The sequence below is a fragment of the Diadema setosum genome, chromosome 18, assembly GCF_964275005.1.
Source record: "Diadema setosum chromosome 18, eeDiaSeto1, whole genome shotgun sequence".
Classification (NCBI taxonomy): domain Eukaryota; kingdom Metazoa; phylum Echinodermata; class Echinoidea; order Diadematoida; family Diadematidae; genus Diadema; species Diadema setosum.
Window position 1 is genome coordinate 31,977,849 of NC_092702.1, and position 25,382 is coordinate 32,003,230.

Below are 25,382 nucleotides of genomic sequence, written 5' to 3' on the forward strand. Positions count from 1 at the left end.
GTGATGTACATCACTGCAGGTAAAGTCAATATTGATTGGAAACCTCATTTGCTTGGTCCTCGCGAAATGTTTTCCTTTCACCCTCACGCACTCAAATAGAGCTTAATTTCGAGAAAAGGTCACGCACATTCAGTGTGTGTGTGAGTGTGTGTGTGTATGAGTGGGTGGTGTCTGTGTGTGTGCGTGTGTGTGTGTGTGTGTTTCATGCTTTTTGCATAGGATGGACCTCGAGTACTGTACTTTCCAACAACACCTCTTTTTTTCTTTTTTCTTTTTTTTTTTGGAAGGGGGGGGGGTGCGCACAGGTGTTACCACAATGTAACAGGTGTTCAAAACAAAGAATTTTGGACTTGTTGCTCATGTCATTGACTACTGACCTTCGCTTTTTATTTCGGTCATGATCCGGGGTCATTATACGAGATTTTTTTTTTTTAAGTGAACAATCTCACAAGGTGTATTATATTTTTGCTGAAATTAATATTATTCTGCGCAAGCATGATTGGCCAAATGACTGTATGTTGCACTTTGTAACTGTAATTGCTAATACTTAATATTCAGAGTGAATTTGCACGATCTCCTCCTCTCTCTCTCTCTCTCTCTCTCTCTCACATACACACATACACACACACACACACATATGACAAATTGTAGATTCATTGTCCCTCCCTATAACACACACACACACACATACACCAAATATGTAGTGTACATTGATGTCAGGAATCCTCGGGTGATCTTTTTGTGCGCATCCTGTGCCACATAAAACACGCTTTCAGTCTTCATTCTCAGCACGTGCACCACAGCCCATCTGTGACGTCATGCTGACACTGGACAACATCAACCTATAATATAAATAATTCGTTACTCTGGTTCATAAATGTCAAAGTGAACGACCCAGCAAGATGTTGGCACATACACAGTGACATACACACACACACACACAAATCGAATTTAAGAGAAAAGGTGGTTGGTCATCCAGGGGGATCCTCACATCTAATTGGCTGAGAGCAAATTTGTCAGAAAAAAAAAATAAATATCCGACAAAACGCTTCATGACGACGGACTTTGATAATGCGTGCATTCGAGATCAAGTATCATTATCCTGTGTGATTTGCTACAGGCCTTATACATATCATGACAAAGATGCAATATTTGACCATATTTGATTATCCTCGCCAAAAATTCAACCTGTAATCAAGGTGCATACGACAATATCTTGTTGGTTGATCTCTTTTTCTTCCCGCCACTTTTCTCCGTTTTCCTCCTCTTTCTAATGCTTTTATCCTACACGGGTTTTCCCATCTGATGTTCGCACCAAAGCTCAGTTTCCCCGATCATTAATGATTTATTTTGTTGGCACTTGTAGTAGATATTTTGTCTGAGAGTGGTTTGTATCGGTTTGCCTGTTGCGTATAATGTTTGTTCACTCGTATGTTTAAGTTGTTTTACTGTTATTGAAGCCCTGTTTTAATAGATCTCACCGCGACAGTGTCGCGACAACGTCTGGAGAACAAAATTCTTCGTCTCAGGAAAAACAAAAAGACTAACAAAATGCAGGAGAGAGCGAGGGGTACCGTTTAAACAGACACACAACGAAGACCTCCAGGTAGGTTTCCACGAAGGAGGTGTGTCCACTGATGCGACTACCCAACAGGCCAGCGCCGCCTTTTGTTCTTGATTGTGCACATTTACTCCTTGTACGTAAAGCAATCGTGTTAGTAAACAAAACGTGGTTACAATCACTGATCTCAACTGCAACGATCGGCGCGCGGCGTGTCAATCATTATTCTCTGTCTGCAATGTTGCGCATGCGTGTCGAGTGTACATCGAAGGAATGTTACCGCCGTCGCGTTCAAATAGATGGGTTGTCGGGGTAATGTCGCGGTAATGTCAGGATACTCGATGTCGCGGTAGCTACCCTAACTAACTAGGGTAGAATTTGGCAAAAGTTAAGGCCGTGTCACACCTTTCCGGGCAAGCCTTGCGTGCGACTTGTGAAGAACAATTTTTACTACCCGGAGGTCCCCGCTGATGACCCGCGCATGACAGTACCTAGCACGTATCTCAATCGTAGTCGCCCGGAGGTGCGCACGTAAATCTTTTTACCCGCAACTATGTTTAGGCCCTGTCACACCTTTCCGGGCATGCTACGTACGCGGGCTTGTTGTTAGTGGGGATTTTTCAGCATACCGGACAATTTCTGAGGACGGACAAGGATTTGGGCGAGTCAGAGCATCTGTCTTACTTGCTGGACGCGTTCTACTTAAATTCTACTTGCGGGTATACTGTGTGACCTGTGTACCAGTCGCGTGGGTGCTGACAACTCAGTGAAGGAATTCCTCTGAAGGAATGGCAGAAGTCCCACAGAATTTCATTATCTTGGCTGCATACGGGGACTGCGAGGCACCTGCATGCATGGGAGTTGCCTGCGAGGTGCTGCCGCTAAGGGCCTCCTACTGGCGTTCTGCGTGGACCTCTACGGGCATCCCCGCGACTCGCCCGGAAAAAGTTTTGGTCATGCTCAAAACTTGGCTGCGGTTAAATGGGACTTGGGTGAGCACCTCCGAGCAACTACAGGCGAGATACGCGATAGGTACTGTCAGGTGCGGACCAACTGCGGAGAGCTCCGGGTAGCAAATTTGTTTCCCCGCAAGTCAAGCCGCAAAATACGGTATGACAAGGCCTTGAGCATGCTCAAAACTTGTTCCGAGTGAGTCGTGGGGGTTCGCTCGCAGAGGTACACGCAGAACACCAGTAGGAGACCCTTACCGGCAGCACCTCTCAGGCAACTCCAACGCAGGTACTTCTCAGTACCTGTAAATCGCTCGTAACAGAAAACGGATCAGTTTCAAAGCTCTCAGGCAGGTAACACGGAATACACGCAAGTAGAAGATAAGTAGCACGCGTCTAGTAGGTAAGAAACAAGTGCGAAACTCGCAAACATTCTTGTCCGCCCGGGGAAATTGTCCTGCGTGCTGGAAAATCCCTCCTCGCAACAAGCCCGAGTAGCTTGCCCGGAAAGGTGTGACACGGCCTTTACCGCGGCACTTTCCGAGCAACATTTTGCGGGGAGCGTTTTTACAGGCATGGTTTAAAAAAAAAAAAAAAAAAAAAAAGGTATCAGGGCAATTACCCCGGGCTAAATACTGGTTAGTGATAAGGTTAGAGGAAAGATCAGGGTTACGGTTAGGTTACGGATTAGAATTTGGGTTAGGATTAGGCTCAGGATTAGGATTAGGATTAGGGTCAGGAGAAGGGTCCGGGGTAATTACTATTGTCCAGGGGGTAATTGCCCGAGAACCTAAAAAGATTACCCGGACACTACCTGGACTTTGTTGCGGTAACTCTGGTTGAAAGGCTCTGTTAAAACGGGGCTTGAGATTATTCATGTTCTTTCATGTGTTTCATTGAACAATTTTCTCTAGATATTCGTTTGTTTGATAGATTTAGATTTATTTGACTGGCTGATTTAATAGTCAACAGAACGATATCAGTTAGCAATGATTGCGATTCTATTTTACGAGTGCATATACGCTCTCCCCCCCCCCCCTCTTTCTTGTTTTTGTTTCCTTTACATATCCCGTTAGTCTGTTCTCATTTTGTTTTTCTGTTTTAGTTTTGTGTTTGTGAACCAGCGTTTTCTGTATTTACCAAAGAAAGTTTTGATTGTGTTTAATACTAAACATTTTTGTTCTATTCCGAGGTCTGTTCAAGTATTCCTGATAAATACACGTATACATAGCAATCCTTCTAGATCACTGAACCATCCGATAAGATGATAACAACATGCGATGGACTGTTTAAAGATAAACTTATGTCCATTTTATTATGCATGCAAAAAGCAGATTTACCTACCACGTCTATCCACTCAGCGCTTGAAATTATGTAGCGGAGATAAACAGGATTTCTGTCATAATTCCACAGTGTCCACAGGGTAAATAAAGGCTGTAGAATTGGGTGCTGTTCGTTATTCCGAAGGTTCGCTATTCCGAAGGTTCGTTATTCCGAAGGGTCGTTAATCCGAAACACGCAAATTTCCTATACCTAGAGGTTCGTTAATCCGAAAATGAAAAAGGGTTCGTTAATCCGAAAATTTGTGGCGTTATTCCGAAGGTTCGTTACTCCGAAGATTGGTTGATCCGAAAATAAAATTCGGAACAATGAACCTTCGGAATAACGAATCTTAAGAATAAAGAGCCTTCGGAATAACGAACCTTCGGAATCCGTGAAATTGACAGCGCGCATTGCACAGGGTCGTGGACAATGTCGATGTCTTACATTCTCAATGACCACTTCATATATAGGTCTTAATAGAGGAGGGCCTTTGTCAAATACAAGAAAAAAAAAGTCCAAAAAGCGAGGTTGTCTAAAATGAAGATGGAAAATGTTTCTACTTTGGGATCTCTCCTGAAGTAAACATATCTATCTACCCTTGGTCTCGTTACTTAAACCTTCTCCTTTGCCTTGTACTCTTTTCGTAATGGGTTGCTATGGCTACGTGCAAGCAGTATGCTACACGGTTCTGTGATAGATTATGTATAAAGGCGAGAAAGTTAAAAACACTTCGCTAGCGTTCTCCTTTCTCCCTTCTTTCTTTCTGTTTTTTCCCTCGCTCTCTCGTCTCCGATGCCAGCCATATCAATTCTCCAGTGGAGCGACACCGCACAGTTCTCTTTGATAATGATCAATAACGAAAAGCACCGACGATGTATACGAAATCGCGAGGGCATCGCAATTTTGATCAAGCGATTTCATTTGCGCACCAATCAAGACTTGGTGTGTACCCATGCAAAGGAGTGTGTCTCGTGCAGTGGTGATCTATTGGTCTCCGCCATAGATTTACCTCGTTATAGATTACACACATTCTTACATCTAGTGTTAGTGGTCAATTAGGTGGGTATTTTTTAAAAACAAGGACGAGACGGCACAACTTGTAAAATGTGTACCCATAAGAGACAAAGTCAGCACAAGAAAATAACAGACAAGAAATGTCTAGAAAGGAAAATTAACTGTATTGATAGTGAGTATATTATGTACACAAAAATGGAGTATTTAGATTTACAATAATATTGAATACCAAATATTTATAACAAATGTATCATAATAATGTATTCATATGAATTGCGATTGCCGGAATATACACAACAAAACATTCATAGCTAATTGATACACATCTACACAGATTAATGTATATCTAATAATAATGTTTGATCTATTCAAGATTTATTATGGTCTGATTTGATGTCAGTATTGTCTGGGGCAAATTGTTTTTAAATAGGGTCCCATTTTTCTCTCTTCTTTTCTTTTTCTTTTTAAAACAACAATACTCATTGCTCTCCATTATCAGGAGGAAATAATCATCAAATCAAGATGAAATATCATGCTGATCATTTTTCAATCTTTTCAATCAAGTTTTCTTTACAGTTAATCAACTCAAGTTATCTAATTCCTGGCAAAACGATTAATAGGGTTTCGTTAAAATCACTCACACCATTTCATATAGACAGAAAATGACTCAAGTAGGCTTTTTTTTTTCTTTTTTTTTTCACAGAGATCCCAAATTCTTTGGATTAATTTTTCTCTGTCTGTTGTCTGCAGACATCAAAGTATTCTGTCTCGTTTCATATCAGGGTCTGAAATAGAAGACTTATGGAATTTTCGATAATATCATATTGAATACAGATTGTACGTATAAAGGCCTACATTAATATCACATAACGGTAAATGTATAAATACATGAATACATGATATATAAATTTACAATATGTACATACATATATCTATATTTTCGTACATATTCATAAATATGATTAAACTTTAATTTTACTTTTTAAAATTCTAGTGTGTGAAAAAAAAACGCAAAAAAGGCTAATCTCACTATATGCTTCAATAGTGACTATTCAGGAACATTAAATTTGAGGGATTAGTTTTCTCATGTGAATTTCACAAAATTCAGTGAAATAAGAATAGTCTCTCCGGGTCACCTGTCACGTCAACATCACGTCGTGTTTGTCTGATGTTCAGCATACATGAAAAAAAAAAAATCATTTTGTGAGTCAAACGAATAAAACATGATTCTAAGTGCTTATCTGTGTGAATTGTAGTCCATTAGTATTTGCAGGGAGGTTCCTCTCACCTCCTTGGTATTTGTTTGTTTGTTTGTTTTTCTTTTTAAGGAAGCTGTGGACTTCCTTTATTTTGCTGTTTACGGTGGATTCGGACGTTATCGTGCGACAGTCAGGCACGTGTTTACAAATGCACGTTCATCATGTAACACAACCCACCTCCCGCACGCGTGTTTTTTTAGACGGCACAGATTGGGGACCCTATCCCTAAACCTAACCCTAATCCTAATCCTAACCCTAACCATCAAACCCTAACCCTAACCCTAACCCCAACCCTAACCCTAACCCTAACCCTAACCATAAACCCTAATCCAACGTTTTTCCCATAGGTTTAACACGCGCCATGCCCCAATCTGTGCCGTCTTTAAAAAAAAAAACGCCTCCCGCACAATGGCCCGAATTCACGAAGGTGGTACAAATGAAACCATGGTTTAAACCATGGACAAAAACCATGGAGCGCCAAGTGTCGCACGGAGTATTTGGTTACGAAATTGGTCATTTCGTCGACAAAATGACCGTTTCGTTAACGAAATTATCATTTCGTGGACGAAATGTTCATTTAGTTACAAAATGTTGTCATTTCTTTACAAAATAATCATTCCATCGACGAAATGACTGATTTCGTAACGAAATATTCCATGCGACACTTGGCGCTCCATGGTTTTTGTCCATGGTTTAAACCATGGTTTAATTTGTACCACCTTCGTGAATTCGGGCCAATGAGTGTATACATTCTCACCAAATTTGCTTGAATATGAATGCTACGTGCAATAATCGCAGTACATGTACCCATGTGCCCGAGGTAAAGAAAAAAAAAATCAATAATAAAACGTTCCAATCCTCGACCCCTCCCCCTTCCATACCCAATTAAAGGCAATAGCGATTTGCGTCTTCCTTACATTACGCGAATGAAAATAGTTACACAAATATCTTTTCCGTCACGAATGCCGGTAACTCTATTCAAGTTAATCAGACTGGATAAATTCAGACGTACATAATATCCGCTTAAGAAACTCATAGTGTGCGTTATTCGACACAGCGGGGTGTCAAACTCGAGGAATCCGTGACTAGATTAGATATCGCCTACGATTTCGAAATTCGTGTGTAAATCGGGAGAACGGGAATTCATCACGTACGATGGAATAAATTCAATTTAAGTATTGCGGATAAAATACGGCACTGCTCTCCGAGGGGGGCGTTAACACATTTCTCTATCGACTTCTCACCATCCCATTTTTTTAAATATTTGGTTTTGTTGTTGTTGCTGTTCCGATGCATCATCCCACACTCTCACACGACATACAAGTTCACATTCCCTATACCCGCTCTCTGGGTGGCATCGTCGTTGCCAAGCTGTCTCAAACCTTGTCATCATTTTCATCTGCTCAGGTGTGAACACACCAAGGACTACAAATTCAATTTCCCTTTTTTTCATTTCGCTCTCTTACGTTCATCCTCAACCCCTTTTTTTTTTAACGGACCGTCAAGAGTCCAGTACAATGTTTTTACAGTCGCATATATATATATATATATATATATATATATATATATTCTATCATAAATATCAGACAACTCGGGGTGAAAGGAAATATATTGTATTTAGCTAATCACTTTTCTGTCTGGTCACGTGATGTCACGGCAGGGTGATATTCCAAAGTAATCCTTCTCTTACTGTTACCCTGATGCCATGCAAATTGCTAAAATGCAAGCTTCGCATGCATTTTACCTTTAATAACGTGTTCATGCTGATAACAAAAGTTAAATACTGTAATATGGTAAAAGATGTGGGCTAAAATCAAATAACCCTCTATCTCGCACTCGCCGCCCTTCATCTTACTCTCAGCCCATCTTACTGCTACTTTGTATCCATTTGATTTAATATTGTTAATACACAGGGTTCATACAGGTCATGGAAAACCTGGAAAGTCATGAAAAATTGATATTTCCATCAAAAGGTCATGGAAAGTCATGGAATTGCGAAAATTATAGAAGTTTATCTGTTGTTTGTGTGAGATGTGTATGTACAGTATTCCCTATCAATTGCTTTGCTTTGATTGAGATCAAATTTTCAGTCTAATGTGTTAAAGAAAAAAAAATGTGAGAAAGTCATGGAAAGGTCATGGAATTTCTGGCTAAAAAGGTCATGGAAAGTTATGGAATTTAATTCATGAGAAAGAGTATGAACCCTGATACATCCAACTAGGGGGCAAGGGGGATACTTACATGATGCATAATGTTAGTTTAAGACGCATATAGTTCTGTAGGATTTTGCCTTGGATGATATCTTATACATGTATTGTTTTATGAATGTTTAAAAAAAAAACTTTTATGTACATACAACATGACTGACATACAAGATATTGGCCAAATGGGTGTTACTATTCAAAAAAAAAAAATGTTCAAAATTAAAGTACTAACAGAATTAACCACCCTAATAATTACAACACATCATGGAACTCGAGCAAGATATCGTACTTGATACTTGATACTTGTGGTACATTGTACATGCATACCCCTGTGTTAGTGCCAGAGAGAACAGATTATTTAAAAAAGAAATAATAATAATCTATCTGATCTATTTTTATCTGAAGTACATGCATCTTTTCTCCATACTAAAAGAAAAAGACAGTTAACGAGCCAGTTCATTTCGAGTGTTTATTTACATTCCGAACAAAATTTATACTATACAAATGCTCCGAACTGACATCAGGCATACACAGTCTCAAGCAGGATGAAGCTTTTAAAGAGGATCATTACAACATTTACACCGGTATGATCACTACATGTTCAGCTCCATCGAAATGGCTGGCCCTTATGCACGTACATTGTATGTAAAGCGATGAGTATGGATATCATAGCATCATTACTCCTTCAACCAAGGGTGAGACCCTACGATGAATTCCGTCTGCTGGAGAGATCAGAGAGACTGCAATGCATGAATTTTTATTTTTATTTGGCAATCCCTTTTAGTGTCAATATCACCCAAATGCGAAGAAATTGTCATTATTATTTTTTTCACATCTCATTCTTTCCCTATTAAAGGGAACGAGTGGAAATAATCGAGTTCAGGGATGTTCTGGGGGGCGTTTCATGAAGGAACTTGTCGGATAAAATATCTGACAAGTCAATTATATCCGACAAGTTTTGAGAAATTCTTTAGTCTGATTGGCTGATTTCTCTGAACTTGTCGGATATAATTGACTTGTCGGACATTTTATCCGACATGTTCCTTCATGAAACGCCCCCCTGGTGTCAAGAGTGACTTTGAAAATTATATTCAAGTTCAAAGTTTGAAATCTGGGTTTACAAGAAAAAAACAACAACTTAGCAAGACTGATTTCCCATAGAGCAAAAAGGTTACATCAAGAAGAAAAAAAAGCTCAAGAAATTCATATGATTTGAAATGAAATAAAAACTTCAAATAATAGATGTCGAAATCTTTGCAAAAGGAGGAAGTAATGCTCATACTACAAAGTCAGTCAGCCTTGATCCCATTTGATTGAATCACATCCAACATTTTAGAAGTCTAACCTCGGCACAGGGAAATACATGGTGTACAAAGAGATACAACATGCTGCATGGCCTTCCTGATTCACAAAATACAATGTACGCATGCCTATTTCTGGAATAACAATGGTATTCTGTCACATACCATGTTGCCTGATTTATGGGGTATCAACACGGCTTATCCCAACAAATCCACTGTTGGCAAAGCACACACACACACACACTCACACACACACACACATTGTGTAAATATATCAAATGATGGGTAAATTCTTTTGAACACATTTGTTTTGTTTTGTTTTTTTCCTTTTTTTTATTTCTTTTTTTTAATTGAACAGTACTTGCCAAATGTGATATGTTTTCAGTAAAACCACATCCTTCCTAGCTTATGACCTTGTTTTGACAGTACAAACACAGTGAGCTTTCCTTTGATCACTCAAAACACTGGGAGAAAAAAAGCAAATACTTAATGTAGTTTTTTAGGGGAAAAAGTCCTACATAACATTTACCATGAAAAATGCCATACCATACAAATCACCCTGCCCCACCAAACCAACAAAAGAAAAAATAACAAGACAAAAAGCAGGTCTCACACAAGTATGTGTGCATTTTAAATAATACATGTACTAGTACATGGCTTGATGTGCATCAATGCTGTAATCATCATTAATATTTCAAATTTTGGAGTGCAATTAGTATCAATATTATTTCACACTGATCATTTCCTGATTTGTGATAAGAATTCGCTACGTGAAATAAACAATTGATGTTTATCCTAGGAATGTTTAGGTCAGCAACATTTGGAAGTATCATACACAAAAAACACAAATTATAACAGCAGCGCATACATTGTAAAGGCATGAACATGCCTTACCAATTGAGTGGCAGGGAAAAAAAAAATCATAAATAGTTCATGTAAAATTTTTATTCAAAATTACAAACTTGACTGATTCCTTTGCATGAATATCCAAATACTTCTAAGGAATCATTTCATGCATTTGTTTGTGATTGTTGTTGTGTGGTGTTTTTTTTTAAGACACAAAGCAATACGCCATTCTCAACGTGTTCCCAACAGTTATTAAAATGACACAAAATGGGGTTCATTAAAAAATTTCATCCCACGGAGATTAGTGTACAGCTTGGAAGTGCTGGTTGAAAGAATTTGCAAACTGTGCAGCTGAAACAAGAGATGAGGAGTAGCCCTTCGTTCTACCTCTTACAACAAAGTTACATGTCTAAGTCATAGCAGTGACAAGAATTGGATGGTCCCTTACATAACAAAAATGTGAGGTACAACAATGACATAGATAAATATGCTGGTTGCAATCATCAACATGATATGCAAAACCTCATCCCTACCTGTTTTGCGGGTGTCAATCAGTGCTTAGAGTCTGTTGAAACAAACCTTCCTATTCAATGTGATGTAAAGAAAAATGCAGTTTTGATGCAAACATTCTGATATACATGTACACCAAGTCGGGGTCTTTCAGTGACATTTGAGTGCATGCAATTTACAACGCGAAGTGAACGGCCTTGTGTTAAACTTTTTTTTTTTCATAACAAAGACAACTCAAGCTCTGATATCTTTCAATCTGGACGGTCACTTTAATTAGGTCAAAAATCTAACTCTTATCAAGCAGTAGCATCTGTATTACGTCACCTGCAGCAAAGTAAGGATCACAAGCTATCTGTCCATCTGCACTCAAGACGAACAGTACATCTACAACTTGTGCCTGTCTTAACCCGTCGCGGACGGACTGATTTTGCTACAACATGCATTTCTCATAGACATCTGCCCGAGTATACTCAGGACTTGTCCTCAACGGGTTAACCTTCATCCATGGAGTCAGCAACCTGACCCATTAAGGCCGGCGAAGACTCGAGCCAGTCAGGAGATACTTTCTGACATTCCTGGACCCAGTTTTGGGCTGTGATGGATGACATAAAGAGGGGAAGCATGCTGCATCCCTCACAGTCTCACAGCCAAGAATATTGTTAAAAGATATTCTCCTCATAGAGACACAAACACCATTTTCATTACGTGGGACTACTGATGATCTAGATCGACTTTACCCACTTTCAGAGGGGGTCATCAAGCTTTGCGCAATGCCAGCATGGATGCTCCGATGCATCTAAGACATTCAAAACACATGAGCGGTACTTAATCTTAGCCTTGGAATACCTTCGCACAGGAATAACTATGGCGAGCTAAGAAATACCCATCTACTGGAGTACTCAAACCTTGAGATTTCTTCATCAACAAGCCATGCACAGAACAGTGCATCATCTTTCTTCGTGTAATGTGTGCTGCATATACTTCATCATGACTTCATATTGCTGAATATCACACATTTAGAGCATGTGCCTATGCAATAAATATGTGATGAAAATTTTAGTATCAATGCACAGTTCCGCATCACAGACAGCTGTTCTTGATGAAAATGCAGGCCCCTATATCACATCCCTGCGTACATCATCAATTGTGTGCTCAGTTTTTGTCTAGAAGCATGATGACATGACTCCATTGATGGTAAACTCCAGCGTCCATCCAATGCAGCAAACTGTTCCTTGTATGTCGAGAAGCAGGGACAAACTACGACCAGCGTGGTAGGATCACCAGTCGGCTGCGCTGTGTGCCAGGTAGTCCCGGCGGCCGATGCTGCTGGCGACCTTGGTCTGCATAGCCTCCAGCTTCGGGCATTCCGTGATTCGGTGACCGAGACCTCCACAGTACGAACAGCCACGCTCATCTGTAGGAGCAAGAGGAAAAAACAAACAAACATTCCAAAAACTGAATTAGTTTTATTCTTTTCAACATATCATTTACATTTTTTTAAATTTGAAAATTATTGTACGTTAATGTGACTCCATAAACCATAGAAGTGATTTGCCTTAAGGGAAATTTTCCAACACGTCTTTCTGAAAGGAAGGTTGTACATCATTGATGGCAATCAATTAGGATATCCATTTCTCATCAAAAGACAGCCCCACCTATAAGATAGCTACCAAACCAGACAATCGTTACTCGTGTAGATACTAGTTTGTAGGTTTTGAAGGAGTCACGTTCCAAAGGGAAGGGCAGATTAAAAAAAAAAAAGAATAATAATAAAATACGGGGAAAATAAACGAAATGTCAAAGTGTTCCCTCATGAGGCGCTATCATCAACCCTTAAATGGATTAAACGCTGCTTCAGATGTACCAAGGATGCCCATTTGCAAGGACCACCTTGTTGCTATACAGAACATTACACCCTTTCAAATGCATAGCACCTGTAGCTCGATGCGGACCATTTTTTATGCCAATCTATGCCAAGACCAAGAGGATGACAAAAGGTATAAGGGCACTGCACTCCTGCGTTTTGTAATGGGAACAAATTAAAGTTGTAATGATAACATAAAAAAAGGAAAAAAAAAGGAGAGACAAATACAATGGATCATCACCCAAAAAACTCCTGGGGGACATATTGGCAATGACTGCTTGGAATAAAAGCTTCCCAGAAGATAAGCCCTCCCCCAGCAGCCCTGTGAGCAGGCTTTGCTCCTCATCCCTTTATACTTTGTTTTGATTCTATTCTTAGCAGCAAGGATTGTGTGCCTCCAGGCGCTGTTTCTCGACGCAGCATATCTTGGACAATGGTGCGAAATATTCGGCAAGTCACGTCATTCTCATTTGTATTTGGTTCCCCTTTGATCCGCTTTGCTTTTTTGCTGTTGTTGTCAATGTGGTTTTACTCAGAGTTTGTATGCCACTGGAGATGGGGGAAAGAGTCTACAGGGGGGCTTTTTTGAATGATCACGCTGAAGGGGACTGCTATTTCCCTTCACATGCAAACAATGAAATAAACAGAGCGTGTTCCTCTTTGATCTTCACAGGGAGGTGATCTAACTCCCTGATCTTCCTTTCAGTGCTTTGTACCCAAAATTGAAGATATTGCAAATTAAGACTCAGAGATACCTGGAGCACCATTGAAAAAAATAAATAAACACCGAGATTTGTTTTGCTGGTTGCTTCCTGTGATGAGGATGAAATAGACGGGAAGATGGGGTTTAACTATTCTTCACGTCATAGAAATCATTATGAATGTTCTTTAAATACTCATGTCATTAAATCTCAAATGCACTATCAAGGGTTGACAATCTTTCTTTTCAAAGATACAAATAATTTGCTTCAAGCTACAAGATTATCTAATGAATCTGTTCAGTTCATAAAATCCCTAATATCTTTATGAGTCATTCCCAACAATCATATACAGTGCACTCCCATTTTATAACGAAGACGTTAATGATGAAATTCAGGTGACAACAACGTAAAAATTTGGGACACATCATTATCCACTCTTTGTTTTTTATTGTTCATTTGTTCAGTTGTAACGAAATTTCGATATAATGAAAGAAAATGGCTGGTACCAAGGACTTCATTATATCAGAAGTCCACTGTAGAGTATACGTATAGTTCCTTCTTTTAGGTGCATATACCATGTAGTGGGGGGCCTTGCATGTGTTATTTTTGATTTTCAGTTCAAGTTGATGTAAAAGTTTAATTTTTGGTACCATTGTAAAGGTAATTGTCTATAGATCAATTTTGGTTTGAGTGTCAAGCACACAAGTAAGAAATACTCAAAATGGCCGCCAAAATCCAAGATGGCTGCCAACTTCTAGACTTTTGTCAAAAAATTGGATAAAACTCTCCATTTGAAGTGATTTAAGTGCTGAACCTGATATTTTCAAGGTAATGAGATTATTGGACACATTTAGAAATAAAAATGATTAATGCCTTTTGCTTAATTTGCATAAATTTACATAAATTCCATTTTTTAAGGTTTTTTCCTTAAAAAAATACAATTATTTAGAGACAAAATGTATATAAAATATGAAATAATCACAAGGAAATGATAATAAGGAAAGAATTACAGTGAAATCTTCCAGAAATGTCCTAAAATACATTTTCAGCACATCTGATGAATAGGGGGTCAATAGCTCCATGTTTTACAGAGGCATTATACTCCAAAGAAAGGTCTTGGAACTGCTAGCGCACCCATTTGAAGTGATTTAAGTGCTGAACCTGATATTTTCAAGGGTAATGAGATTATTGGACACATTTAGAAATAAAAACAATTAATGCCTTTTGCTTAATTTGCATAAATTTACATAAATTCCAATTTTTTAAGCTTTTTTCCTTAAAAAATACAATTATTTAGAGACAAAATGTATATAAAAAATGAAATAATCACTTTCAAAGCAATGTATCAATACATTGCTTTGAAAGTGATTGCTATACAGAATCAGAGCGTATGTGAGTTTTGTCCTGGCAGCTCATATTACAGGATATAACAGTAGTTGTTGAATTCATGTTCATGGAATACAGCAGTGAACACAGAAATGTACACATGCACGTTACATGATCAGGAGTTGATATTTTCACATGTTGTTAGATTTGCAAATAGTACCCAGATCGCAGAATTCCCACAAATAACCCCAGGAAAACAGGTACGGTATGAAGTCTCATTAATAAAGATTGTCTTTGATGCGTTTGAGGTGACAAAAAATGATGTCAAGTATCAAAACTAAATGCAATCGTAGAATTTGCTTTGTGTTTGCTCTGTGTTGTGGGCTGCTCAGGTACAGCCCTGTCGCGATTTATACAGCGACTGGGCTGTGTATAGTTAGTGTACAGTGTATTTACATAATATGCACAGCCCTGTACAGTGTATTTACATAATATGTGTATGCACAGGCCTGTCACATCATTATCACAGCAAGTCATGACTGGTACTCTTAGTGGTCTCAATCTGGTGGCCCCTGGCTGGGCCCCCTGCCTTGGGCCAGCATTTAGGCTCCTGGCCTCGGCCCGGCCTTGGGCCCTGTGAGCCCCTGGGCCCCTGGGCCACCGGGCCCCCGGGCCTGGGCCCACTTGGGCTCTGGGCCCCTGGTTCTGGGCTAAGGCCCGTGGCCTTGGGTCCGGCCTTAGGCCCCGCCTTTGGCCCGGCTGTACTTTGTACATGGTCTATGTGAAATCAAGCTTGTCTGTAACTGTATAATTACAAATAATTATAAATAATCACAAATGATCAACAGGTCCATACTATGAACATATGAATATATAAATATATGATTATATGAATATATGAATATATATATGTGAATATATATATTATTATATATGATTATAAAATGTGATCAGGCGTTCTGTTACGGTGTCAGATCTGCAGTCATTCATATATATATAGCAAATTTATGCATGTATAAATGGCATACATTCATGTGTACAGTATGCTACACTACCACTAAGAAGTAACTTAATGCTCTACCGAGAAAACCGTTCCTTACTGGTAAAATATTGTCTTACCGATCTGCTTTCCTTCAAGCATTACCGTTTGAGAACCGTTGCAAAGCTGACATGACTACCGGGAAAATACTCACGTAAAGAGAGGGCTTACCGTTGGCACAACTTTTACCGTACTGTACCGTTGTTACCGTACCTTTACTGATAGCGCGCGAGTACTGCAGAGCGCGCGCGCCCCCAAATCTGTACTTCTACCAAAGATAGTAGATAACAAGATACGAAGCCGTGCTATAAAAATGGACACATTGGCTCGAATTCACAAAGGTGGTACAAATGAAACCATGGTTTAAACCATGGACAAAAACCATGGAGCGCCAAGTGTCGTATGGAATATTTCGTTACGAAATCAGTCATTTCGTCGGTGAAATGATTATTTTGTGACGAAATAACATTTTGTAACTAAATGAACATTTCGTCCACGAAATGATAATTTCGTTAACAAAACGGTCATTTTGTCGACGAAATTACCAATTTCGTAATGAAATATTCCGTGCGACACTTGGCGCTCCATGGTTTTTGTCCATGGTTTAAACCATGGTTTCATTTGTACCACCTTCGTGAATTCGGGCCATAATGGCTACCCTACATGATGATACAAAAGAGAGCTAAGTACAAACTCAGTACACCTAGGAACATCATTCATTTCCAAAGGTAGTGGTATCTTTATTATCTTAAAAAGATTTAAAAATTATAGTCGTAGCTTTTTTTCGATTAAGGAGATTATTTTGAAGAACGAGATTTTAGAGTAATAAGGATTATTTCGTGGAGGTAAAAATTTGGCAACAACATGATCTCACAATCAAAACGCTTGATAAACAACAACAACATCTTCAAAGACAGCGCGTCTCAGGCAAAAGACACACATCACCTGAGACGCGCTGTCCCTGAAGCCGCTGCTGCTGTTTATCAAGCGTCAAGGCAGCGCGTCTCAGGTGATGTGCGTACATCTGTAGGTACTGTAATGTCACCACTGTAATGACACTATCATTACATGAGTTTTTGGCTGACGGGCATGTGATCAAAGAAGTTGTCCAACAAAGACTCGAATGGAGTTTGGGATGGCACTGGCACTTAATGTGCTGAAGGCATAATCCTCTGCTCGAACGCATTATTGTGGCAGGGAATGAAAGAGATAAAGTATGCAATACACGACAAACATGTGCCATGACAAGGAGACAATGAGAAGAAAAGAGACAAAAGAGAAGAATGCAAGATGGATTTACATGATGGATAGATAGCTAGCTAGTTAGATAGATTGATAGACAGACAGATAGATAGACAGATAGACAGTTAGATAGATAGGTAGATAGATAGATAGAAAGATAGAGGGTTAGATAGATAGATATATACAGAGAGTTTGATAAATGGATTGATAGTTAAATGGATTGAAAGATAGACAGATAGAAGGATGGACAGATATATGAAATAGATTGATTGACAGATTATAGATACATAAATACATAAAGAGAAAGACAGATAGAAAGCAAGATGAATAGACAAGAATCAAAGGAAAGAAGACAAGGACACAAATAATAACATTAGCACAAATGTTAAAAAAAAGACAAGCTGATAACTAAAATGATTTGAGACATTGAAATCAGGATATGCACTGGCTCTTTTGAGACATTCACCATTGCTTGGTGATAGAGAGCATGTGACTCCCAAACATAAAAATGCTCTATTAGAATAGTTTTGCAGGAACAATTTACAGGGTGTTTTTTTTTTTTTTCAAGGAAGTTTAGATGATCTTCATGAGTGAAGATGGATGCAAAAGTTAAGAGGAACATTAAGAGTCCCATAACTTTTTGTCCAGGCAACCATGACTCTTTCCTGCAAAACACTCTAAGTGCTAGAAGAAAAAAAAATCTCTCTCTCTCTCTCTCTCTCTTCTTTTTTAGCGAGGGGCAGGAATAAATGAGCCACAGAACTCAAGGGCATGATGGCTTGGGAGATATTGAGATATTTGACTGTTTTTCAACTGTCACTAGATTAGAACCCTCAAACGTCATCAGATTCAAGTGGTATGTCAGAACAATAAGACCTCTAAATTTTTTTTAATTCTTTGTGTGCAATTACATTGCTAGAAAACCTGAGCAGAGCTGAGAGTATATCTTGCAAGAAATATTATTGCAAGATATATTTCACATATTCATTTATCGATGGGAAGAACATCAGTTGTGCATTTATTTTCTTTTTTTTAAATCCATTTTTATTTTAAACTTTTAATCCCTTTCAGAAATTTTGTGGACATTGGAAAAGGTACACAGGAGGGATCCTGTGGACAGGGAAATGTAGGCTGGGATGGTCAACCTGGCTGCAGAAAGACATTTACCTCCGATGTTGATGTACTCCTCGTTCTCATCCTCGATGGCTTCCAGGACCGGCGGTAGCCTCTGCTTGGCCTCGATCAGGAGATGCTTCAGGTCGCGCAAGACTGACTCATCTGGTAAATTGAGACGAGACGAAAAACGAGTGCAAATTATCCATGTCAGCGAAATCAAAACGTGCAGCACAAGCTCAAATCACGCTTGACACATGAAGTAGATTCTTGAAGAATTTAACACTGTGAGAAACTGACTTATCAGAACTTTAACTGCCAAGTGATGAAAGTGGATCTGCAGCCCATGAGAAAAGAAATCTTAAACTGTAGCTTTCCCCTATTTGTAACATGCGATATCCTCAAGGATGCAGATTAGATTGCTACCATCTCGGTTTGAATTGCTAAAGTTACAAGAAATGGACAAAAATAAATGTCGCCACCTCTTTTTCCTGCTGATACTCCATTAAAGAAATGCACTTGTTGATAATTCTTGCCAAGTAATGGTAACGAAATAAAAATCTAATTGCACTGATTACATGAGGTAGCACTTCCGGAAAAAAAGAGGACAGTTTGATTTAGACCTATCCGTGGTGGGTGCAGTATGGCACATGAATTCCTTCATTCTAGTACAAGGCTGTTCCTGGTAGCCACCAAAAGGCAAACGTCATGTGGTGCCTACAAGGTTGAAACTTAACAAGCATCTACAAACTGTATCACAGATTCTAGAGCTGCAAGAGAATGTTATCGTCATTCACCGTTGCACTGACATTGCATCAACCTCCAAGAAATGAATGAGAGGATACTTCCACAAATGTAGGCTGTGGCCATTGCAAAGACACAAAACGTCTAAACCATTCCAAAACCCAAGCCTGCAGCTACTGCCCTGTACTGAAGACACAAGGTTTTGTGTCTCTGCAATGGCAAAGGTGCGTCAGTTGTCTTTAGCGTGCTCCCTGTCCCTCTAGATATCGAACCTAGGACCTTGCATGTCAAACTCACACCTGCTCTTCTGTGAGCCAACTACCCACACTTGCACTTTATTTGATTGCAACAGCAATTCAATTTCACAGAGCTGAAAAGGATTGACTATCTAAAAAGTGTATGATGAAGTACCATTTAAAAGTTTAGCGTAAAAATTTGGTCCACTCATGGACTCTACGGGCAATCACAGCCATATTGAAATTTGGGAAATGGAGGGGGCGGAGGCAAAAAGGTCAAACCCTTTGATATTGAACTTTGTGCACTCTTTTGATATTGTTGGAATTAATCCTTGAAAACTGTTCAGAAAGAGAATGAAAATGGCTACGTCAAAGTTACACAGAGAATGTACAATGTCTCCATCACAAAACATCACTCTCTCTCGCCTATCTACCTACGGCCAAAATCGGAATAAACCTTTAAGGCTTGAGGGCGGGTTTTTCTCAGACAAAGCAATTTGTAAGAGAAAACCTTGATGTCATTACCAGGGTGACTTGGAGAAGCTGAACATACACAACACATTCATAACGTGATAAACTGACACCTATTACCCCTAATATCTCAGATTCCGCGGACGGACAGCAAACTGAGCTGACACCCTTAGCTCCGCTCAAAAATCGCTTCACGGGTTGCCGGGCCCACTGTCTGCGTCACATGAGATCTTGCAAAAATGTCAGAAAGTGTCCACTGGGTCCCTCTTTCAAAGAAAATGATATGTGATATCACATATCATGCCTGCAGGATGGGACGGATGGCTATACGATAAATAAAGAAAATGTTGCCGGCACATAGCTTTTATCAGCCGCAGCACGTAATCTACCGAGCTATTTTGGTACTTTTTGTATCATTCTCCTCAGAGACTGCATGGGGTACATCTTATATGAAAACATAACAGGGGTTCATTTAGGATTCCAGACACCTAGACATACATGTAAACACATATGTACAGATTGCATCCTTTATATATATCTACTTGCCTTCTGTATGTCATCGAGTGTGTGCCTGTGTGTCTGTGTGTGTTTGTGTATCTGTGTGTGTGTCTTCATAGTATCGATCAAATCTCATCAAAAATGTATTGAGTGGTAATACATGCAAGTTTAATAGGTAGGGGGAGGGGACTCTTTAATAGCATTATTGAATATTTCACTCTCATTTTGATTTTTCTATTCTTTGACATGAGCTGCTCTGTTTTGTAGATTTGTTCTATACATTAAATCACATGGAATGTATATCAAGGACTGAAATGGAAAAAAAACCCACCAAATAACCACAGAAAAAGTAAGTGCATGTGTGGCAGAGAGAAAACATCAATTTCTATTGACTTGTTATCATAAATTTGTATTCAATATATACATGTACATGTACCTTCCAAGAAAAAAGGGAAATTAGTACAGTGACATTATAATGTGTCTCTTAAATAAAGAGACGCAGGGGACCCAATCTGGAATCAATACTATACATGCATTGGTGTTCTTTTCATTTAGTCACTTTCAAGTTGTCAAGTTTAATTTTGCTCACACATGTTACTATTGTTAGACAAATTGGGAATCCTGTGCACAGATTCATTAAGAGCAATCTAAGAACTTTGTCTGCAATCCAGCCAAGCTTCTGTGAAAGCAGAGTAAAAATCTATCTTCTTCTGCCAGATATGCATGCATTGTATGATGGATCAAAGGAAGAGCAACTTTTGAAGTACTCACTTCTTTTGTGAAGCCAAAGGATGATTGAATAGATTATTGGGATAGAAAGAAATTTAACCACATATTGTTGCTTATAGATGTCACAGTCCTTCCTAAAAATGTGGATGAGGAAATCCTTTAAATCATAGGGGTTTTTTGGGGGGTTTTTTTTTCTGGCTTTTCACATTTAAAGTCTGAAAACATATTACAAAGTATGTCTTTGCAATTAAGCATATATGCCTATATATTCTCTGCAATGTCAGTCTGAGGATTCATAAACCTTATCACATATTTCCTGGGAATAACGATTCATCAAGAGCTCTTTTCCCAGATATCATCGATATGACCCTTGACTTTACTAGGATGCGGTAAAGTGTATTCATAAATTATAAAGAAATGGTAGCTGAACCTTGGGGACAACTTTACAGGTGGGACAGCGCCTGCATGGACAAAACCCAACAGCTGTTCATTGAGTGCAATTGAGTGGGACACATTTTGCCACTCTAAATATCGCCCTCCCACTGTGTCCCAGGGAGGCAGGCGATGAGGAGGGGCTGCCTACCCAGAGAGTTACCCTACAAAACCCACCAATCACGGGCCGGCGTCTCGTCTCGGTGTTCATTGAACTCACGTCTTCCAAGTTCACGGGATGTTAAACGATGGGGGTAAAGGCACTGTTGTTGGCTGCACACAGATTCTTTGGTGCTTGTTTTCATTTCTTCAAGTTGCCTTCTTTTTTTTTCTGTTATACATAGGTCCAAATTAATGTTCATGTTCACACCTAACATATGTCTCATTACCTCATACACTATACGACAAACATGTCGCGACACATCGATGGGAATAAAAATAAGACTCTTATGAAATGATTGAGCCACTTGCAATGAACGTAATGGAGATGTTTGTCCAGGAGGATATCTTAAAACTTTTTTTTTTGTTATTGACTCTTTTTTGGTCACTGCCAAAAATGACTCAAACCCAAGCTATTAAACAAACTACCAGAATCCCCAAATTTTGTTAAATGTTTTAAATGTTCTGGCAAAAAAACATTTCTACTCACCACACGCCTTGTTGATGAATGTTGTAGCTATCCCCGTCTTTCCACAGCGCCCAGTACGACCTATACGATGAACTGTACACACACACAAAAAGAGAAAAAGATGCCTGTTTTAATCTGCTCTACAAAATTGTAAAGAAAAGTCTTCCAACCTGTAATGTCTAATCAAAAAGTATGAATGAAAATGCACTTTATCAACTTTAGTCTTGATTGCAGATACCACATGGTGCTCAGGTATAACATGACACTAGAAGGCAGTGCGTGAACTGCAGTGCCAGCATATCCCTGATACCAAATATAAAAAAGGTTAAAAACAAACAAACAAACCCGAGGAGAGCACAACAAACCCAATCTAGAAGATGTGTTGCATAGTGAATATATATCTCACTTAGGAATATAAGATGATATTGAATACTGTACACGCCAATATTTTCGCGTACAGATATTTTCGCGAATCACGGTATCAGTGGCATTTTCGCGTGTTGTTAAATTCGCGATTGATACTAGTAGTAGTAGGGTCTACTGCCAAGCCCGAGAAACACGTTCAAACGAGTTCAAACGAACTCGTAACGTTTTTCCATTTGCATTGTGACTTCCCAAACAGGACAATAGAAAAGACACAGTAGAGGATTTATAAAATGAAACAATAATTACGGGAATTTGCAGTGAGACACTCACACACGGCATTCACAAGTACCTAGCAAATGTTGCAACAAATGGATGTAGACTACAAAGTTTCAGAGCTGCTCTAGCGCTAGCGAAAGTTTTACATGCATCCCTAGGCCTCACCCAACTACGTCGAGCCGGTGTTCGTTCGCGTAGGGTAACGTATCACGGAGATTGCACATTTTAATGCACGTTTATCATCGTACTGCACTTCCAGAATCGGTCGCACCATACGCGCTCGAAGTGAAAATTAGCGTACTAGTAATAGTATGTGTACGTACTGGCCGGTGTAACAGTTCTGGTCCGGCCAGCGTTGGATGCATTCTGTCATCAATTTGTACATAAGGTATAACAGGGTAATATTTTCGCCTGTCTTTAACTTCATGATCAGCCGAAAGCTCGCGAAATTCGCGAAAATAACAGCATATACAGTATATAGCCTAATCTCTGTTGTCACCATGGCCTTTCTGCTGGACTGAGGTACATTGCTACACCCAAGTTGGCTTGCTAATCTTCAAACTAGGACAAGTTTGGATGGCTGACGGAATGGTGATGAAACTGACTCTGGTAAACTACGCTAAGTGCAATGACTCACAAAGGGTTAAGCAGGAAGTTGGCTGACGAAGTGGTCACATGCCTTTTCTTTCAAGTTTTCAAGAATCATCCACTATTTGTCTTTGAGGAAATCAACAGTATCGGAAACACTATACCTTTTCAAAATGATTAGACAACCACAAACCAACTCGGAGAATACTCAATAGTCGAAGAAATTGCTGAACTATTTTTGCATTTCTTTCTGACTGATTCAAAATGCAATCGAGTCGTTTCTTACATTTCTCTAGCTGAGAATCCGACCAAAGTGACAAAGTGCAAATAATTTGTCCTGGTGCATAATCTGAGCATACTAAAATGCTGTAGTTAAAGTAATAATATCCTGCGAAGTTGCACTCTTCTTATTACCTCAATCTCTGTTGGGATTGTTAATATAAAATGCAACAAGAGTTCCTTACACAGTGACTTGTTGAAAACAAGAATGAAATGCAGGCATTTACCACTTGTACATATAACCAGACATAAAAAGTATTTTACGGTTTGAATATTGAATGTCTGCATATCATCAACAAAGCAGGCAACTATGAACACTCAATAACATTTTAGGATATTTTGTGACCACTTGCAGCATAAAATGCATGATATTTACATTCACTTTAAGTATCAATCCTTCCCTTCTTTTTATGATTATTTAGAAAATGATCTAGAACAGAATGTACACAGAAATTGTGTTGAAAAAAAAACAAAAAAAAACTTCCCTTGAAAAGAATCTAACATCTAGGTGACTTATCAAATACAGGCTATATTGACAAACTCAAGCAGCCCCCACACAGAAAAAAAAAAACAACAGCCAAAAGGCTGTTTTATTACCATGACTCTCATATAGTCTTTTTCCTTTTTTGTAGACACAATTACAATATATCTCCGATACAGAAGATACAACAGCAATGAATGGACAGAAATATCTGCCGGTCTTTTTGAATTCTCCTCATGCAACTCTCATTTCACAAATCATGAATAATTTGCACTTGGAAAGAAGGGGAAAAAGAGAATACTTCAATATAAAGAAAAAAAAGCAGAAAAAAGAAATGGGAGTAATAATGTGGCATCCTCAGTAAGCCCCAAAAAATCCATCATATGATTATCCTGAAGCTGAGAACTGCACAAATTTTGCAAAATCAAAATTGTAGGGTGTGGGCTTCAAAAAATGCACGAAAAGAAACTCAGTAATCTAAAAAAAAAAAAAATGAAATCTGCTGATGCAGATGCTCTCTTGAGACCTTGTTCTATCAGCTAATCATTATTCTAAGTCATAAAACAAAGGCAGTATGTGTTCAAGTAAAGTTAGCTAGCACGATGTGTATGAAACTTCAATTAATACAAAGCTATGGGAATACACAGACAACATTTTCTTGTTCATGTGTGTTTTACATGTGTACATATTATGTACTGTGCATACACGCAGCTCCCATCTCATCTAGTGCTGGGCGAGATGGAGAAAAACCAATATTTCAGAATTCATCTGTGTTTTAAAACTACCTTGTTCTTTCCTAAAGCCGCTTGGTACATTTTGCAAAAAAAGACAATGTCGGCCCCCTGGTAGTCTTCTTAGAGTATTCTTGTTTTCAGTGACCTTGATTATTATTAATGTAGATGTGTCTCTATTTAACAGAAAATAGCATGCTTCTTTGGGTTACGGCTAGTTTTCACTCTCAAAAATTAGTTCACTTCTTGCACTTTATAATATTCCCTCTGTGGAAAACATAAAAAGATAGGAAAGAGAAGAGAACTTCATATATAATAGAAAAAAATAAGGTGACAGGAATTAAGAGATAAGAAAGATGAGGATAAGAAAATAAGAGTAGGATAAGAAAAAGAAGATCAGAAAAAAATGAGAGGAGATGAGAGTCAATGAATGATGGGGAAGAAATAAAGTAAATTTCAGGTGATGATGAAATTAATCAATTGAAAAGCAGCATGAATATACTAAAATATGCCAAGGCCATTATAAATCAATTTTGCGCTCAAAACTTCACAGTGATTTTCGCACTCAAACAATTTGTTTTTAAGATATGAAATGAAGGGAGAATCAAGCAGTCAAGTCTATATGAAATCTTCATACGGGCTGCTTGTTGATACTTTGTCCACGAATGCT

The 25,382-nt window shown here is 38.8% G+C and overlaps 1 protein-coding gene across 1 annotated transcript in view; it reads right to left on the bottom strand.

Annotated features, from left to right (window-relative positions):
• Positions 1-8,766: 8,766 nt before the first annotated feature.
• LOC140241566 (probable ATP-dependent RNA helicase DDX41) overlaps positions 8,767-25,382 on the bottom strand; it is a 48,524-nt gene continuing 31,908 nt past the window's right edge. The window contains exons 13-15 of the mRNA XM_072321302.1: positions 22,013-22,084; positions 18,308-18,418; positions 8,767-12,382 (exon numbers count right to left, since the gene is read on the bottom strand). Coding sequence (XP_072177403.1) covers positions 12,246-12,382; positions 18,308-18,418; positions 22,013-22,084 — 320 coding nt within the window. The 3' untranslated portion in view covers positions 8,767-12,245. The remainder of the gene's footprint in view (positions 12,383-18,307; positions 18,419-22,012; positions 22,085-25,382) is intronic.